This window comes from Sardina pilchardus, chromosome 10 (assembly GCF_963854185.1).
Source record: "Sardina pilchardus chromosome 10, fSarPil1.1, whole genome shotgun sequence".
In the NCBI taxonomy this organism is placed as follows: domain Eukaryota; kingdom Metazoa; phylum Chordata; class Actinopteri; order Clupeiformes; family Clupeidae; genus Sardina; species Sardina pilchardus.
The window spans coordinates 16,409,635-16,430,114 of NC_085003.1; the positions used below are offsets into that span (position 1 = coordinate 16,409,635).

Genomic DNA, 20,480 nt, shown 5'->3' on the forward strand with positions numbered 1-20,480 from the left:
TTTTTAAAAACAAAACAGATGAAGGCTCAACCATGTGTTCTGAATATCTTTTGAATTGTCATCATCCTAATGTCAATTTTGTATAAAAGTCTTTGACTTTGTCTATGTATTTCAAAATAATATGCCATCAAATTAAATAGAGAATATTCATTATAAAATAGCTTGACCTGGGCCTTTATTTTTAAATGCATAATTATTTAGATAGTGTTTATTACATGCTAGTATATAAAGCTAAACAACCTGATACATCAATCTAAATGTGTGGTGTCAACAAGCTCAAATTAGAGTGAAGGTTATATTAATCTTAGTGATAAACATGTTTGTTGCCAAACTGGATCTCATGCTGGGTTTACAACACCACTTCATAGAGTTACAGTTTACATGTTTCCCAGGAGACACCGTCAAGGTATAGAAGGCACTCTTCAAGGCAGTGTTCCAAGTATGTGAGTCTTGCGAGTATGTGGTCTAGTGATAAACCCCTGTACCTTTTATATCGTTTGGTACTATAGGGTTCTTTAGGGTTGTTTACCATTTCTTTTGGGTTACATTACCCAGGTTTTTCCACTAAACCAAGTAGTTGAAATGCACCCCTGATGTCATTAATGATTTATGTGGATTACAGGTTGTTTCATCTGGGGTTGTTACGTTGCCCCCTAGTGGTTTGAAGTTTGAAGAGCACAGTGTCTGGCAGCAGTCTGGTAATGGAGATGAGCGACCATCACGGCACCCTCAGGTTAGTGTACTTCTGAATATTAGTCTGTCTGTATTTGGTGCATTCACTCTCTTTGGGTGACGTGGATGAACCTACATGGTTGGTGAATAGTGTGAAACATGTTGATAGGCATGTGAGCTGATAAATGTTAGTCACTAGCCTGTGCACAAGGCCTGTAATCCCTGTGATATACTATAGATGTAATTGAAAAAACTGTGACTGTCTTGTATAAAGAAACTTTGTGCTGTGTTTAAGGCAGTCAAAAGTCCGAGGCACACCGATGTAGTGAAAAAAGTTAAAAATCCTTTATTGCATTGGATAAGCCTACGCGTTTCGACTCTACTGAGTCTTCCTCAGGGCAATCCATACTATAGATGTACTCTGCATCCCTGTGATATTCCTATAGGTGGTTAAACCTCACAGGTATAATGGCCCTGAGAGGAGCAATATGGTGCATGCCTTCGGTTAACCCCAGTTGGAGATGATGGGGTGTCTGAATCACACACTACCTTACATTGTCTGGTGTGCTTAGTGACTTGGGGACAATTATTTTTGTTAGTTACAATACAAATACAGAGGAAGTGCTACTAGAAGAAAGGTAGACTGCCCTGGATAGACATCTGTAGAACATTACATTACAATGGAGACTGGTCGAACCTTAGGTTAATGTTCCAGTTTTAGATCTGGGGCTGTTTGTGAGTATTAATAAAACAAACACATACTAACAAATTGGTAGCAGTGATCTTTGTTATGTTAGTGGAGTATGTATGCAAACAATTATCAGATTAGACATACATAACTTTCCTTTTTTATACTCGGGTCTGTCTACGAGATTGAAAAACTGCTCAAAGGAGAGAGCACATTTCTGAGGGATTTAGAGAAATTTTTAACATAAATAGTATATTCTTTTTACGAGCTCTGAGTGAATGCCTTGTGTCAACACTGCACTGAATTGTGTTGTGACAAAGAGTTGACCTACAACCCCAGAGATTTATCTTTGGAAAGGTAACCTATCTTGTGAATGGCAAGGCAGTAAAAAGAGCCTATTTGTATCCTTGAGGCAGGGCGAGAGGGGACAAGGAAGGGAGAGAAGGAGGGAGGAAGAGAAGGAGAGAGAGAGAGAGAGAGAGAGAGAGGAGGAAAGAGAGAGAAAGGCACACTTGTGAGGCCCATGATGCGATCCCATTGATGTGCTTGAAGACGCTGTGGTGCTGTAACTCAAGTCCAGTAACATGCCAGACTTTGTGGACTATTCTAGGCACCAGTTGCTGACACAGAGGGAGGGGGCAAGGGAGTGGGGGCTTTGGGGGGGTCACACATGTGCGCCTTAACAAGGTCTACCCACAGGAACTTACAACCTCCACGAGGAGAGTTCGCCTTGCTCCGCTTCAATGTTGTGAAATACCTATTGTCTATTTATAGACAGGTTTCTGAAGTGTCCCACATCCACATGGGAGGTCTGCGCTGGACTTTTCTTCCATTTTGTAGGATGTCTCTCAAAGGCCGTTTTGTCCCCCATGTGCGGGCGAAACCTGGTGAATTAGTGGTGGTGTTTTTTGGGGACTGAGGGGGAGGCTGGATGGCTGGAGGCTCCTGTCGTGACCTTGGGGACTTTTGAGAGGGTCGTGCTTAGATTCCAGCAGGGACACATGGTCTAGAGTGACAAGGCCATCTGCGGCAGCGCCAGAGCCCGCACGGGGGGAGGGAGGGGGGTGAGGGGGGCGGGGGGGAGAGGGGGGGAGAGGGGTCCTGGCGGCAGGGCCACACAGCATTCTCTCCCGCTGGGGTGTGGAGGGAGAAGATATTCTGGGACACCGTTGCCAGCACCTCCGTTTGGGACTTTATTCCTCCAACAACGCTCCGCGTTTCACCCTGTGCCTCTTAACAGAGACGGATTCCTACCGTGGGAAGCTGGCGGGAGCATGGTGTTCTGATTAGACGTCAGGAGAGGACAGGAACCGCCGGTTCCGTCACGGTTCTCTTCGCACCACCACAGGGGCCTGCCAGGCACGGGAGTCGTCTGCCTCCCCCTGTAGTAATTGGTCTGAGAAGCGGGACGGGGCGAGGCAGATGCATGCCCTACTCAGACAGCTAGTAGACATGGGCCAGGAGCAAGCCAAGCAGCAGATTGAGAAAGGTCTGAAACTATACCAGTCCAACCAGAGGGAGAAGGCCTTGGAAGTGTGGAAGAAAGTGCTGGAGAAGAACACAGACCCAGGAGGGAAGTTTCGCGTGTTGGGCTGTTTGATCACCGCGCACTCAGAGTTTGGAATGTACAAGGAGATGCTAAAGGTAGGCTCTTGTCATGCTAAAAAATCAGTCCAGTCAGATTGATTGTGAAGTGGGTTTCTCTGGAGATCTTCCCTGGTTAGATGCATTATGCAATAGAGTCGCCCCTGTGCACAAATTACTGAAGGCTTGTAGAATGATCCTTGGCCGTGGAAGCATAAACTACGTACTGTAATCCATACTCTAGGGGTTTATTTGGTCCTCTCTGATTTGGCGTGGGGAGGTGACGTCTATTTTCTTTGTTGTGGTGTTACTATTGTAGAGCAACAAGGTAAATAATGTCATTGGGCATCTGAAGAGCCATCAGACTATTTGATTTTCTAACACCGTTGCAGACAGTCAGCAGAGTTTATTTGAATAGTAAGAGGCTCTGTGTTACTGTGTTTTACCTACCACCTGGAAAAGTAAGCTTATGGTGATGAATCAACATAACACACAAATAGGTTGGCTGAGTCTACAGAGTAACCTTGGACACCCATACAAAATTCCCTGAGTTAGCCGGGCACTGAATCTTCAGGAACATATAATTTGTAGCTTCCGTAGGAAAGGGGGCATGGGGACCCTCATGCAACCCGATCTGTGCCACTGAGTGTGCTGTTGACACAAACCTCCTTACTCATTGAAACCCTTTCCTCTTTCCGTGTGCTGAGGACTTCATTAGCAAATTAGCATGGCCACAATACTTGCTGAACACCAGCAAGATACACAAGTTGCTTGTCATTTATGTTAGAACCAGAGTTGAAAGTTCTGTTTAGTTCAGTACAGTTCTTTCTCGGATGTCCATTCATCAAGTGGTAGTGCTGGCTTCAGATATGAAGGCTCATAAATTACACTTGGCACTACTCTTTCTCATCACGGCCATTGCTCACTGAATGATAGCCAAAGACTACATGCACACGCACTCTCACACTCTCTTTCACACAACTCCCAACACTTCTTCTCTCAGTATGCTCTGGCACAGATCGACACGGCCAGAGACATGGAGGACCCCGACTACCTGACGGAAGGGTACCTGAATTTGGCACGCAGCAACGAGAAGCTGTGCGACTACCAGAACACCATCTCCTACTGCAAGACCTGCCTGAACATGCAGGGCACGACGGTGAGCCTGCAGCTCAACGGGCAGGTGTGTCTGAGCATGGGCAACGCTTACCTGGGCCTCAGCTGCTTCCAGAAGGCCCTGGAGAGCTACGAGAAGGCCCTGCGGTACGCGCATAATAACGACGACAAGATGCTGGAGTGCCGGGTCTGCTGCAGCCTGGGGAGCTTCTATGTCGCTCTGAAGGTAGGACGGATGGGAGGGATGGGTTTCATCAATGCTATCTCTGATATTCTTTTCACAATTTTTATTAACTAGATGTGCAGTGAGTTCCGTTTGAAAGTACAGAGAGAACTTGGCAGAAAAAGAGAATTATTGTCATATTTATGGTAGACCCTGAACGTGAATGTAATGTAATGATGTGAATGTAATGATGCTGGATGTTCCTGGTCTGAGGATTCCAGATTCCATATGAAGCAGTTTTCACCGTTACCTACTTGATCATCGAAGCACCACTGAGTAACCTTAACTTAACTTAACTTGTTTTGGCCAACACAATCCTTGTGGATTGGTGCATACTTGTCATGCGTGTCATACAGTACCATACAGTGTCATACGTGCATATTTATTTACATTATAAAACTCACAAACACACACATTAAAGCACTTCACAAGCATTTAATATTCATATTCTCATCCAGTGTCAAGATCAACTGGTCAACTTGCATCATTGCTAGCACACATTGTTAGCATGTCAGAATAAAATGAAAAGGGAGCAGCACTAGTCCTGATATAGGCCTTTGTACTCACCTTGACACTGTAGATTTGTAGACAGTAATCCCCCGGCCTCTGTGGATGAGACGGTGTGTTTGGTCTGACCAGAGACGGCACGCCGAGAATGCTCTCATATGTTACACAAGCCCATGACGAAATATAGACTATACTCTCCGTCCTTGTCTAGTTTTACTACTGACATGTGAGGAAAGGCAAGTAGAATAACATCATCTGCATGCTATTCGGTGTATCAGAGTCATGCATGTAGAATGCCAGTCGGAGTTCATTGAATAATCACTTAGGTTTCATTCTCGTGGTATGTGGCTGTGGATGTTTGGCTCTAAAGAAAAGTTTCAAACTAAAAAAAGGATACAATTTATGTTAATCCCTCTTGATCTATGGATGGCAGATGGCTGTGAGATTTGTCTGTTCTCTCTCTCTGTGTGTGTCTCTCTCTCTCTCAGTCTCTCTGTCTTGCCCCCCCCCCCCCCCCCATCTCTTAAATTAAACAGTTGGAGCATGGAATCTAACAGACACAAACAGATAATCTCTCTCTGTGTCTCCCTGTAGGATTACGAGAAGGCCCTCTTCTTTCCTTGTAAAGCGGCAGAGCTGGTGAACGACTATGGCAAGGGCTGGAGTCTGAAGTACCGGGCCATGAGCCAGTACCACATGTCTGTGGCCTACCGGAAACTGGACCGCCTGCCCGACGCCATGGAGTGCTGCGAGGTAAAGCACAGTGTCAGTGTGTGACCTCATCTTGTGGCTGAAGTAGGGTTTTTCTCAAGGGGCCTGTGATGAACAATGCACAGCAGACCAGAAAGAGGGAGGGGATCTTTGTGTGTTGATTGGATGTTGTGTCTGGATATTCGTAAATGATTGGATGAGAATGAGAATGATAATAAGCTGTTTGACCTTCTCATTGGCTGTTGTGTCTGGTTCTTGGAAGATGATTGGATAAGAATGATAATGAGCGTTTTGGTCCATCAGGGAGATCATTATAGGCCGAAAACTTTGTCCCAGAATAGAAATCCATTGTCATTTAAAGGACAATTCCAGTCTAAGAGCGTCTATTTTTGGATGATAATGAGTGTTGGGGATCAGAACAACGTTAATTGGTGCAGCAGTATTGATGATGCATTTACACCTTACATGTAGCTTTGCTACATCTATCTATCTATCTATCTATTATCTATCTATCTATCTATCTATCTATAAATGCAAGGAACGTCTGTCTGTGTGTCACTCTGTCTGTCTGTCTGTTCCACGCATAACTCTCTAACAACTCATTCGACTGCTCTCAAATTTGGTGGGTGTCATCCTAATGGCACGGGTGTGTGCAGTGCCAAATTTCATGTTATACGAACAAAAAATAGCACATCTACAGGCTCTGCACTAGTCAAAGTAAATTACTCTTGCCGTACAGTCTGTACAAGTCGATTATCTCCTCGTTTTGGGCCCACTTACGATAGCTTGTGTTTGGTATTTTTGCATTTGGTAATAAACTACAGTAGTACAGACTTCTCTTAGCAAGATGGCAGCAACCAGTCAGTTCATTTTCTGTACACTACAAAGTTTAAATGACTTTGGCTTGTCTGCAGGAACCCTCTCTACAGTATCATAGGAGTGTAATGATATTTTGTGCCTTGTCAGTAGCTTAAAGTAGCTATTTACTTTGACATAGTAACTCTAGCAAGCTGGCCTCCAAGGTTAAAGCTATATTCCAGAATTACTCAAAATGTCGTTTTGCTCCAGTCTGCTCAGAAATACATATTACAATGTCAAGTGAACTAAAAGACTTCACAGAGTGAATGGCTATGATGACCAAGGCAGGTTGGAATGCCTGTTCTCTCTCTGTGTGCCTCACACACACACACACACACACACACACAGGTCCCTGTGTGTCAACTCTCCCCATTCCACTCTCCCAGTATGCTAGCCGCATCACCTGCATACCATCCGCTGTAATTCCTCTCAGTGTTGCCACGATAACTGTCTCCTCGGCGTCGTCCTGCCCTTTGACCCCTTGACCTCTGCTCTGCGATTGGTCGATTTGAGGGGGACCAAGACCACTGAATGGAACCACTAACACGTGCAGCTGTCAGTGGAGCTGGTTTTAGTGCTGCTGGTGTTAGCGGCTTTAGTGTCAGTGTATCTGGTGTTCCTGTAGAGGCATTTGTGTTAATGATGCTGGTGTTACTGGTGTTGGTATTAGTGGAACTGACGATGGAAGGGCTGGTGTCAGTGGTGTTGGTGTTATTGGTACTGGTGTCAACAGTTAGTGTTGGTGGGGCTGATATCCGTGGCGCTAGTGTTACATGTAGTGGCACTGATGTTACTTATGCTGCATGTGTCAGTGTGGCTTCTGTTATTTGCACTGTTTTTTGTGCCGCTAGTGTCAGGGGTGCTAACTGGTCTCAGTGGGCTGTTGAAGGTGTCACTGCGGTTAGAGTTAGTAGTGCTGTTTTTAGGGGGCCATGTGTTTCTGGCACTGCTGTCTCACTGATGTTTGTTGGCCTGTGGCGTTAGTGGGGCTGGTGTTAGTGGCATTCTGGCTCTGGCATTAGCAATGCTGTTGTTATCGGTTCTGGTGTTTTTGGGCCTGTGGCACTAGCAATGCTAATGATATTGGTTCTGGTGTTTGTGGGCCCTTGGTGTTAGCGGTGCTGGTGTTTGTAGGACCGTGGCGTTAGCGGTGCTTGTGTTTGTAAGCCTGTGGCTAGCGGTGCTGGTATTCGTAGTGCTGGTGTTTGTAGGCCTGTGGTGTTAGCGGTGCTGGTGTTTGTAGGCCTGTGGTGTTAGTGCTACTGGTATTCATGGTGCTGGTGTTTGTAGGCCTTTGGTGTTAGCGGTGCTGGTGTTTGTGGGCCTTTGGTGTTAGCGGTATTGGTGTTTGTGGGCCTTTGGTGTTAGCGGTATTGGTGTTAGCGGTTCTACTGTTTGTGAGCCTGTGATGTGGTGGTGTGTGCCTGTGCTGTTGGTGTGGTTGGGGTCGATGATGGTGTTGGCTTGTGGTGCCCCTGCTGCTACCCACACCCCCCTGCTCCACAGCCTGTGATATAAATATGCCTGCGGGCAGTCAGGGCCTCCTACTGAGGAGCTGGACCACAGAGGCGATAATGAAACCGGTGGCTTAGTCCTAAACCTCTTCTAATAATGCAGCAGGAAATATACATTGAAGTCATGGCATTGGTGTGTGTGTGTGTGTGTGTGTGTGTGTGTGTGTGTGTGTGTGTGTGTGTGTGTGTGTGTGTGTGTGTGTGTGTGTGTGTGTGTGTTCACATGCGTGCGCGTGAGTGTTGGTGGTAGTGATCCGTGGGTCAGTGTGTATATAATAAGCCTGTGTGTGTCCATGCATGTGTGTATGTGTTCGTTTGTTTCCACTGAGTGTGTTCCATGTGTGTCTGTGGTAGCATCTTTGTGTATAGTACATATGTGTAAGTGACTATTGAGTGTTCGTGAGTGAATTTGTGTTCATGTGTGTGTGAGTGACGAGGTGTGCAGGCTACATGTTTTAAGTGTGATGTGTGGATGTGGCTCCATTGAGAACATGGTGAAGCATTCCATTTTCACGACCATGTGACAAGAGGGATTAACACATTTTCTATGCCTCAGTCACAGGCACAGTGTGGCATTTGTTGTACAAGCAGTGTTGGGGAATTTTTAGAAATGCCATAATAGGTAGCAAACATGATCTATCTATTCTAGCCGATGTTCTAGCTGCTCTAGCACATACAGACACGCGCACAGCATTTTTTTGAGCCGTTAGCGGCTCGTTGATGAAACCCTTTTCTAAAACATGTAAAATTCTTGTGGATTAAGAAAATCTTTGAGTCTGTGCTGTGAAAGCATAAAAGAAATGAACACATTATTTCCCCCACAGGAGTCGATGAAGATTGCCCTTCAGCATGAGGATCGACCACTACAGGCTTTGTGCTTGTTGAACTTTGCAGACGTCCACCGCTGCAGAAATGACGCGGACGTAAGTGCTGCTCTTGCTCATATAGTACGAGGTGGCCAGACAGCCATCTGGTGTCCCTCAGGAGCCTGAGGCCTTTGGAATTGGATACTGTAGTATAGAATTGTGTTATTTATAATACACCACTTGCTGGACAAAGGTCTGTTAAAATAATACAACTCTTTCAATGTTTATTAGGCCTTCTTGTTAGTCGTATTAGTTAGTTTTAACTATGAAAGGAGTCTTTAACTATGAAAGGAGTAAGGGACAACCCAGGCTTTTCAAAGTGGACTGTTCTCTTCCTGTAGCCTGTAATAGGTATAGAAAGGAATTTATCATAGAGCATGGTCCAATTAGAAAAGGGCACGGTTCCTACATAGAAACAGCTCTCATTTATCATGATCCCTCCCCAGTTAACATAGAACTGCCTTTAGCAATCTGAATCAATACGATGTAGCCATAGCAATCAGAAATCTAGCAATACACCTGGAGCCTCCTTAAGATGTTGTCCAATCAGAATGAAGCCAATTATGAATATTTTTAATATCAAAATAAAAGCACATCCACAAAATCTACCTATAAGGTTTTTAGAGTATGCTAGAACATCATAAGACAAAGAATCCAAGGCATATCTTCAGTTAAAAAAACCCCTTTACAACAGCATCTCAGGGATGGTTATAAAACAATTGAAAAGTATGGCATGCCTCCTTTAAATTATTGGTAAAGGAAAGAGAAGCTAACTATGCAACAGCTTTCGTTCCTGTTTATTAACTTGTAAATACTGTATGGTTTTGCTCTTGGTGATTTTATCCTCCAGAGGGCATTTCCTAGATACGAGTCCTCTATGTGCATCATGATCGACATTGGTAACAGGCTGGGACAGGCAACCATCTACCTGAACGTGGGCAAGTGCTGGATACTGCAGAAGGAACTAGACAAGGTTAGCACATCCTCTTCCTCAAGAAAGAATGGAAGAGTTGACTATTTTTCATTGATGATGTTCCAGTCATAAGCCCTTCATCGGATCAAAATAAGGGTCCGAAACATCATCAATAAAGTAGTCGCGAAAATGTTTTGATGTGCAGGACTCTTTGTGCATACAGATTCTCTGTCTTTCCAATAGCTGATAGATGTTTTTTCATTTTAACTAGTGCAGAGATTTTGCTGATTTTTCTCCCATGTTTTTTCTCCAGGCTCTGGACTCATTGCAGAGAGCAGAGGACCTGGCAGAATCAGTGGGGAATAAGGTACTGTTAGACACCTCGATACACATCTCTCTTCTTGTGAGCCCGCTCGTCTGTCATGCTTTGTTTGTTGCCATGATGTCACGTTGTGTTTTTTCATTGGTCATTGGCAAGTCACACCTCTGAACCACTTAGCTGTTGTAAGCTGTGCGTTAGTGCTGCAATGCCAGTTGTCTGTTTTTGGAAAGATATCTTTCACCTTTTATCACAGTAGACGTCACTGTCACGTCATCGTGAATTACCTCATGTACCAGAAACTGGTTAGACATGTTAAAGCTGACCTTTATCAGAGTTCCATTTTCCAAAACATCATCAAAACACCTTTATCTAAGATTCTCATGGATAAAGTTATTAGATTTCTGTATTCAGTATGAACATATGAGGAAACACTACGGTGCAGACAGTTGTTCTGCAGGTTATGTAGTAGTAGCTCTTGATGGGGGTGGTCTCTGGTGTGCAAAACAAGTGAAAAATCCAGATAAAGCCGTCCTGGTGCCTTCAATGGAATTAGGTGTGTATAAGGAACATCTAGATAACATGTAGGGTAGCCGTTACAGACCAGTGTTATATGTTGGACTACTGCATTATAGGCCTCAAACTATATAGGAGTCAAATTTCTTGTTTGTTTACGCAAACCTGGCCCATAAAGCTGATTCTGATTCTACATGTCTGAATGTATGAGATTACAACCAAAATGAGATTCAAGCAGCTAGGTACAAAATAAATCCTTCTGTAACAGCTTATGCTGCTCGATATGTGTTCAGCTGTGTAGACCTCTTAACCCACCAAAGTCAGCTGTGATAACATTGTACATAGTAGCTGCCAACTGTCAAGTGTGCTTTGTGAATCCTATCACAATGAATGTCTTCATTACATTTGTGGCCATAACTGTGTCTTTAAGTTATATGATACGTTATACGTTATCTTCTCTAGTTTTGGAAATCTATTATTTATGTTATGTTATGGTATGTGGACGTAGATGCCAACTTTTATTGGCATCTATGATGTCGATAATGATTAAATCTCACCCGTTGACCATGCTGATGGCGCATTCTGTTTATGAGGGGATCCAGTATCAGAGGATTTTGAAATCACTAAACATATTCACATACTGTATACAACATGTGTGTGCAGCTGCTGAAAAGCTTCACGGTAATGCTGTTTACATTCTGACTTTTTCATTTTAGTGTTGTTGCCTGAGGTTAGATATTGACTACTATTTTCGCTGTACAGCTGAACATGTTCAACACACATTCTCTTCGTAAAGGGGATCCATTATCAACGGATCATGAGTCACTAAACATAAACATGTCTGTGTGTGGCTGTACAGTTTCAATGTAGTGCAGTGCACTTTACATTCACGTTCATGTTGGCGTTGAAGTTGATGTTTTGCTAACCACTCTTCTCACCCACCCCAACTGATAGCGTTGTTTGCATGTCCATGTTGCCGTTGTTGCCTGATGGGTCCATTTGAAGCACTCTCTCCGCTCCGTTGCAGCTGATCGTGTTGAAGACGCACTCTCTGCGCGAGGGGATCTACCGGGGCCGCGAGCAGCAGGACGAGCTGCGAGAACAGGTGGTCAAGTTCCTGCAGCACGTGGAGGAGCTGGAGCTCTACTGCGGCATGTGCGGAGAGTCCATCGGAGAGAGGAACCAGCAGCTGCAGGCCCTGCCCTGCTCTCACGTCTACCACCTCAAGTGAGAGCCTGCGCTGAGTGGGGGGAGGGAGGAGGGCTGGGCACTTTGGTCTCTTATAGTCATTTCCTGAGTATAAGCCGCATTGTGTATAAACCGCAGGACAGTGTTTTATGCAAGTTAAAAGAAACAAAACCATATGAACACCATATTAACTGCCCCCCTGTATTAACCTCATAGCTGAAGAAATTTTGCAAAATCAATGTATAAGCCGCGGCTTATAGTCAGGAAATTACGGTACTAGATAAATAGAGCATTTATTCCTATACATGGTTGTAGGAACTGCGGCTAGAGGAACTACATTATAGGCGGTGGTTGTGTAGTGGTAGAGTAGTGTTTAAGGAGCTGGGTGAGCGTGCTGTAGCCTGAATGTTGTGGGTTCAATTCCTGGCTTCCACCGTTGAGCCCTTGAGCAAGGCACATAACCCCAAGTTGCTCTGGGGGCAATGCAATCTCTTGTAATATAGTTGACATATGTATATCACTTTGGACACAGTGTCTGCTAAAGTAATAAATGTAAATGTAAATGTAACTGCAATCACTCTTAGTGGATAGAATAGATAGATCATATTATGCTGGGGGATTTCTTTTTTAAGGGGCTTGCAACAGCAGATTCAGGATACCAACCTGGATCTATTGTTGGGCGGAGATGCCACAGCTCTCCTTTTACAAAGTGTGTTTGTAATGTACCTTTTACTTGCTTTTAAAACTCAGGTCTGTTCACTCTTTATAAGAATTCCTGACTCATATCAAGTTCAGATATCAAATTATTACAGCCCTGACTAACATGTCTTGTCTTCTTTTTTCTCTCTAGGTGTCTACAGACGAACGGAACTAAAGGTTGCCCACGGTGCCGTAGTGCGTCCATGAAACCTGGCTTTGTCTGAGCTCACGTCAGGAGTCCTTTCTTGGAATAAGAGCCATACAGGGACTTCCTCTCTTCAGAAATGACTCCAGATCAGCTTGCAGGAGAGACGTCACAGAGGGATGCTGTCATACTTTTCCTTCACTGACGCCACCACAGTCAAGAACGTCTGCAGGTTCTGTAGCTGTAGACTAGAACTCCTTCAACTAACATTGTTTACTTGATAGTAAAAACACAAACCCCCACATCGCTCCAAGTCATCCCTCGGCTGAAAACTCTGTGAGCTCCCCTGGAGTACCAGCAGGTGTCCCCAGGGGGAGTGTGCAGATTGGACCCCTTTTCAAGTTGGGAGTTCTTGCTGTGGAAGATGGAAGGGCTTGGCTGAAGGAACAGACGTCAGTAAACCCAACTGTCCAAACTCTCACTCTTCCTGCAGTGGAGCTTTTCTTTTGTTTGTTTTTTCTGAGCCTCAGCTGGTGAAAGATTGTTTCTGCTGACAGTGATGTTCTCAGCTGGTTTATGGCTGAAGTGCAAGGACTATACAAAGCTCATGTGACTTGTACAATATGGGAATACGAACCATCAGCTGTACTCAGTTCAAACTTACGATAGCATTCTTTATCATGGGGTAGGCCACATTTGGCTAAGAGGAGCCCTCTGTAACCACATACTGACCATGTTTACCATTCTCTGTGCCAATACCCCTCATATTATAATATTTTAATGTGACATGTCTTCATTTAATTAAGTTTAGTTCATTGCTAACTTGTCTTTCACCCAACTGTAATAGTTATTATGCTACACAGTACACACTTTATAATTTTTATCATTTTATTATTTTATTTGTTACAGAAATATACTATTACTTTATTTAGGCGTAATATGTAATATTAATGTATACCAAAATTACAGTTTTCCTTTGCCCCTTTTCTGTTGTAGAAAGCGGAAAGGTACTGTTACTACATCAGCTACAACTGGCTGAAACAAGAAGCCTTTTGCCTAGATATATACAGCCCAGGAGAAAATTCGAATGAGTGAAATTCGAATGAGTCGACGTTCATATTCAAATTTGCAATGGTCCCTTAATTTTAAATGTCAACTCATGTCACTCAGCAACAGGATGACATCAGAAAAATGTGCAGTGGTCTCTTAATTTTCTCCAGAGCTGTTTGTTAAACCACAAATCCATTAAAGTTCCCAGGGGTCGATTCTGGGACCTTGGCAACATTAAGCTGAAGTTCTATTTCCCCTGTTCTAAGACCAAAGATTAGGGTTACCATCTCATTTTGTTCAGTTCAATGAATAATCCTAATGGTTATGGGGTCGTTACATAGCTAGCTAACGGGTAGCATGCCTCCCAATACGTCTTTGTAATCTGTCTTGCATATATGGAAATAAAACTGGAGTAACATATAGACTGCATGTTAAAGCCAGTAAGTACTACATGTATTCACTCATCAAATGGTATTGTAATAATCTAATGAATGATTTGTGTGTGACAGGTCTAGTCTTTAATCTGACCAATTATTTGAATTGACAAGATATACATTTTTCCTATCCACATATAAGGCTATTATTTGTACTGATTGAGATATTTGGGTGGTTGACTTAGGCTATAAAAAATGCCAATAATTTTACATAGCATTTATTATGTTGGAAAAAAGTCTTTGACAATGGTATAGTCATAACGACAGAATCCAATGTTTGGAGTAAAAGTGGAATGTATGAAAAACTATTTTAGTGATGATTATGTCATTATGTTGCCAATGAACACAGTTTAATTGTGCATTGGCACAAATATCACATACATGCCACATTAGTGTAGAAGTACCTTCAACAAAAAAAGTTGAAGTTGACATTTTGAAGACGAAAGATTTAGTGGCAAATCACTATAACATTTGTCATGTGCAGCCTTTCTAAAGAGAAATGGTGAATTAAACGTTACTAATAATTTGCATTAATCCACCTTGGGGGAAATCCCAAGGTGTAATACTATATGAATGCATCATTGCTCCAGAATGTCTGTTTGTGAATGTGTATTACGATAAGGAGATGTTTTGATGCAGCTAGACCTTTCTTTATGTATTCCCCCCCCCCCTCTCTCTCTCTCACACGCTCTTTTCATGGGTTAAAACATTTATATATTGCCTTGTAACTGCAAGTAACCCAGTTGCTTTCTAATGCAGTAAAACAAAATGCACATAAAATGTACACACCGCAAACAGACTGGGGAAAAGAACAAGGTGACTTTTTTTCCTCCCTGCAGTGTATTCACATTGTTCCCCTTAGCCTATTTTACAAACCAGTTGTATTCATTCTAATAATTAAACTCATCAGTTTATATTAATCCTTTCACTGTAATATGTGTTATATTATGCTATGTTTATTACACTAGCTACTAACTGGTTAAAGCTACCTCTTTGCCATCTCCCTACTCTCTGAGTAGTTTATATAGTGTGCCACAATAATCTGGATCTGCCAAGGGCCATTGGCTGGGGAATAGAAACAATCTTTGTACATAATCTTTTTTCTAGAATAAATAAAATATTCAAAGTCATCATTTGTAATGGTCTATTTTTCATTTCGTTTTTGTTGTTTGTTTTTTGTTTTGTTTTCATTATGCATTATGACTGTGACTTTTAAGGCTTTGAGCAAGGATGAGACAAGTATGAGGAAGTAATGACATCACTAACTGTAGATCACGTTCCTCTTGTTCTGCAGGTCCTTGTCAGAAGGACACAAGGAATCCACACAAACACACAGGTGCCAGTTTCACTAGAGCGGGATAGCGAAAATCGAGAAGAGCGTAAATGGAGGCTCTTCTTGTGGCTAGGGTGGCCGTAGAGTGCCCTCTGTGCGGTGAGGTGTTCAAATACCCAGTGACCCTCCAGTGCGGACACAGCTGCTGTAAGGTGTGCCTGCAGGACTTCTGGGAGCGAAAGGGCGCGCGCGAGTGCCCCATCTGTCGCCGGCTGGAGATCACGCATCGGCCGCCTATCAACCTGGCGCTGAAGATCGCCGCGGACAGGTTCCAGGTGGAGCAGAGTGCCGCTGCCACTTTGAAACTGGAGGAGGTCTGCGCCACGCACAACGAGAGATACAAGCTTTTCTGCCAGAGAGATGAACTACCAATCTGTACTGTCTGTCAGGTGTCAAAGGATCACAGGAACCACGAGTGCTGCACCATCGCGGATGCAGCCAAAGACCGAAAGGTGAGATACTGCAGTTTGATTTTGTGGCAGAAATTATAGCCCGAATGTTTTGTAAAATGGGAATAAAAAAGAATGCTATTATTTATAAATATGTCAACCCTATATTTAACTGAGAATAGTTCAAAGACGACACATGTCTCAAAAAAAGTTGGGACATGAGGCATTTTTACTGTGTTGCTTCACCTCTTCATTTAACAACATGCTGTAGCCTAAATGTTTGGAACTGAGGAGATCATTTACTAGTTTTGAGAATTAAATGGTGTCCTATTCCGGCTTAACCGTAAAGGGACTTTATAATCATGTTAAACATTATTTTTTTAAATCCATGACGTATTCAATTAGACAGTATTTGCAATGTTTCTTGAAATATTGTTTTCTTGAAATATTTGGGGTCTTCCCTGAAAATTGTCTGGATGATATGTAGCTCAAAACCTGTGTAGGCCTACATCATTCAGAATTGATTGTGCCTTGCCAGATATCATGTGCAACATGTCCATGCCATAGGCACCAGTGCACCCCACACAGTCATGGATTCTGGGTTTTGAACTGAGCACTATATCAAGTATATATCAACTATATCAGGTAATTGGGTAGTTGAATATAGTCCCTCTCTTCTTTAGCCTAGATTGGCTCAGATAAGATAGTAGCACAGCATTTCTGTACTCATGGTAAAAGATGTAAAGCCTGGCTGAGCACTGTTGTGTCTCTCTGCCCATTCATGCATAAAGTGGCTCTGAGGTCACTATATGCCGGCTTTACTCTGTCATGATACTGATGAGTGTTTCTAGGTGGCAGAGGCATGGTGTATTGTGTATGATGTATGATGCATAATGCAAAATGCTAGACTGTTTTTGTAGACTTTTTGTCAGATCTCAACCATGAAAAAGTGTGTTGTCTCAAATCGGTTGTTTTTCCCCAAATGTCAATCTCAACCATGAAAAAGTGTGTTGTCTTCTCCTTCAGGCTGGCATCTCTCCCAGGTACACCTCACTGTCTAATCATCTCAGCACCCTTGAACGAGTCCGAGACAACTGGAGGGAGACAGAGATCTACATTAAGGTAGCACATCCAGCATAATGTTCATGACTGTGTTCCCATGTACTGTATGTCCTCGCTCCCAAGGTCCTATACAAAGATAGCTACGCCTACACATCTCTGCACAACTGTATTACCAACTTCTGTGTGATAATGATGAATTCTGGTGATTCCGTCTGCTTTGCTGCAGACACAGGCGGATGAGACAGAGCAGATGATTAAAGAGGAGTTTCAGAAGCTGCACAGTTTCCTGTGGGAGGAAGAGGCTGCTAGACTGACCCTGCTGAGAGAGGAGGAGGAGAGGAAGGCCGAGCGGGTGAGGACGAAGCTGGAGGACATCTCTAAGCAGGTGGATGACCTGTCCGCCATCATAAGAGACGCTGATGAAACCATAAACAGCAGCGACATCCGGTTTCTAAACGTATGTTATTTTAAGTTAATATAACATACTGTATGTCAAATACTATTACAAAGATATATGAATGTTCAGGATTGACTTTGTTTATATCCTGATGTGCCTCTTCTTCCCCTGAAGGACTACAAGAAGACAATAAGCAGGTATGAATCATCACATTCATAATCTTTTCAAAAATAGATTGGCCTCCTTCTGTTTACCACCATACACAAACACCTCAGCTCATGCATTCTTTAAAATGTCACCACACTCATGCTATAGTGCTGACAACTACAAATTAGTATCACTCAGCTATATCAATATATTTATTCAGTTTTTGTGAATATCTGTTTTAACTTGCATATTGTTCTTTCACTCTCCATTCTGTCTTTCTGAAACTGTAACTGAATGATCTAATGTCTACACAAATAAACTCCACAAAAGACAGCTCTCCAGCTCTCACTGGTGTGTTGATCATCCCTCATTCTCCCATGTGTATTCCAGGCTGCGGTTCACCATGCAGGAGCCAGAGGTGCTCACCGAAGCTCTGATTGACTCTACACAGCATGTGAGCTCACTGAAGTACGACGTGTGGAAGAAGATGGCTGACATGGTTTATCACTGTGAGTGAGACTGCACAGGGCTTTAGAATGCCGCCAGTCCTGTTCCCTGTGCCTGTAGGCCCCCATGGTCTGCACATGAATGGTTTTCGGATTGGCTTGTGTTTGTGTGTGTGTGTGTGTGTGGGGAGGAGGGGGGGTGGGTATTTAAAATGTTCCACCTCTCGAAGAAGGTGAAAGAGATAGTTTGAGGAAGGGGTTGTACGGTTCAGTACAGTATGCTAAGAACATTAGCGAGATTTATGATTGTAGGCAGATTGAACTTTTTCAATCTGCCTACAAATCACCTTTTTGTAGTTTGCTCCAATGCTAGTAGTTGATGGTTGATTTCAGTAGTGCCATAATAATAGGCTCCACTCCCCTTCTCCCTCTAGATCCTCTCTACCTGGATCCCAACACAGCACAGGCCAACCTCGTCCTTTCCGATGAGTTCACCAGTGTGCATTATGGGAAAAGGTGTCCGGTGCCTAGCAACCACGAGCGCTGCAGCAGCCGCATGGCAGTGCTCAGTGTTGCGGGCTTCACGTCAGGGAAGCACTCCTGGGACGTGGACGTGGGTGAGGGCACCGAGTGGTACATAGGGGTCGCCCGCGAGTCCGTCAACAGGAAGGACACGGTGTTTCTGAACCCGGCTGAGGGATTCTGGGTAATCGGATTGTGCAACAGCTACACCTACTGGGCACAGACGTCCCCCCGCACTCGTCTGGTCGTGCGCTCGAAGCCAGAGCGGATCACGGTGGAGCTGGACTACGACAAAGGCAAAGTGACCTTCCTCAACGCCACAGACTCTTCGATTATGTACACGTTCAGAGACAAATTCACAGAGAGGGTTTTTGCGTTCTTTTCGCCGGGTATGTATGAAGAGGGCAATAGCAGCCCGAGCCCACTTAAAATCTGCCCCCTTAAGAATTCGATCCTGCTCTACTGACCGCCCCCTTTACAGCAACATGATGTACCTCTTTTATCTTAAAGAGGACATAGAATGGATGAATTGAGTATTACACGGTGTTCTCTGATGTTAAAATAGTATATTCAACTTTGATTTAAAAAAAATAAACTCAATTGCAATTTTACAAGACTAATTAAAACCATATATTTAGGCTGGGTATTGAAATGGTCTGTTTGACTAAATGGTGCCCTCTTTGCCAACCCCAATTGAACTTCAATGGCTTTGCGATGTCTGACATCACAAGCAGACTCTTTTCTAATTTGCCCATTTTTTTGTGTCTATTTCTAAGTTCAAGATGTTCATATGAAGGAGGGCACAACCATGCCTCATGTTCATGATAGCTCTTTGTTTATGCATAACCTCTCATAATTCATGAAAACCAAGAAAAACATTATTTCCATTCTATGTCACCTTTAAACAGTTTTTTTTGTCTCTGTTTCAAACTCATTTTGTTGCCAGTGATGCACAGTAAGAAAGTCTCTGATGTTGCCGATGCATGCCTGGAACATGTAAAGTTGTTCTCATGGGTAGGAGCATCGCCTCATTTTAATGGTTGTACACAAATTTGGCACTCTCTTAGCACTAAATGGCTGACGAAACAAAAAAAGGGGGGAATTCCTATATCTTTAAGACTTCAATCCTGCTCTGACAGTTGCATAGCTCCAGCCTCCTTTAAACTGCTATCTGTATTTTTTGTCTTATTTTAATACACATATTTTAATACCATTTTGTATCTCATGGTGCCGTACTAAATACAGCACACGCCAGTGGAAGTGGCATCCATCACAAGTGTAATGATGGTACGGTCAAGACAACTTGAATCAAGCAGAATCCTACACATACAGTATGCCCTTTAAAACCTGCCCCATGAAGACTTCAGTATAATTCACTGGCACCGTGCTACATTCTGAACTCTTTTATAAATCTGCCTCCTTGAAAGACTGTAATCCTTCTCTACAGAATAATGTCTTCAGCACCTTGCAGCACACTTGGGGGGTAGACACAGCGTGGTGTGGTGCTGCTGTGGCAGAGGGACGATCTTTAGCGTGACTTCGCTCAGTTTAGAGATGCAAGTGAAGGTACTATGCTGCAGCCAAAAGTGTAATAAAAACACACCTCTGCCCTCTACAGACTTCTGTGTGGTGACATACTGACTGTCTGACAGTTTTAGCACTTGAAATGACGCTCCCTGGAGACTTAAAACCTGCTTTACTGACAAAGGACTGTGGATGAACACGTTGTCTTGGACTTCGGTTGGCCCAAATCCAAACTCTGTTACATAACTCTTCCTTTGTTTGGACTTGGAAAGATTTCACCTCATACCAGAGTGACGTTTGCCTCTGAGGTTTTCAAAGCTGTGAATCCACTTTTGACTACTACTGCTATTACTACATTACTATATTATGCAAAGGTGTAATATGATACTGGTGTGAAGATATTAATCAAATATAAACCGCCAAGTGCCAACATGTAAATAACTTCCTACTGTGTTATTTTCATTACTCCACAAGAACGCAGAGAATGCCACAACTCATAATTCAAACCACAAAAGGAAATTATTATCCGTGGTTGGCGCTTTTCCTGGGGACTCATAAACACAAGTGTACCGAAATCTCAGATGAGTAAAGTGGTTAATCTCAAGCCTAACTAAAGTTAATTTCAAAACGAATACAGGCGAAAGCCGTTTGCTGATA

General features: G+C 43.3%; 2 protein-coding genes across 2 annotated transcripts; both read left to right on the forward strand.

Annotated features, from left to right (window-relative positions):
• The first annotated feature begins 622 nt into the window (after positions 1-622).
• Positions 623-15,127, forward strand: rapsn (receptor-associated protein of the synapse, 43kD). The gene is made up of 9 exons (XM_062546658.1): positions 623-733; positions 2,601-3,004; positions 3,948-4,286; positions 5,385-5,543; positions 8,698-8,796; positions 9,590-9,712; positions 9,966-10,019; positions 11,515-11,714; positions 12,526-15,127. The coding sequence occupies exons 2-9, from the start codon at positions 2,783-2,785 to the stop codon at positions 12,596-12,598; spliced, it is 1,269 nt and encodes a 422-aa protein (XP_062402642.1). The 5' UTR covers positions 623-733; positions 2,601-2,782; the 3' UTR covers positions 12,599-15,127.
• A 195-nt stretch (positions 15,128-15,322) lies between these two features.
• LOC134094755 (zinc-binding protein A33-like) lies at positions 15,323-20,317 on the forward strand. Its single transcript, XM_062548392.1, has 6 exons — positions 15,323-15,788; positions 16,752-16,847; positions 17,014-17,244; positions 17,359-17,381; positions 17,722-17,840; positions 18,212-20,317. The coding sequence occupies exons 1-6, from the start codon at positions 15,387-15,389 to the stop codon at positions 18,763-18,765; spliced, it is 1,425 nt and encodes a 474-aa protein (XP_062404376.1). The 5' UTR covers positions 15,323-15,386; the 3' UTR covers positions 18,766-20,317.
• The last annotated feature ends 163 nt before the right edge of the window (positions 20,318-20,480 follow it).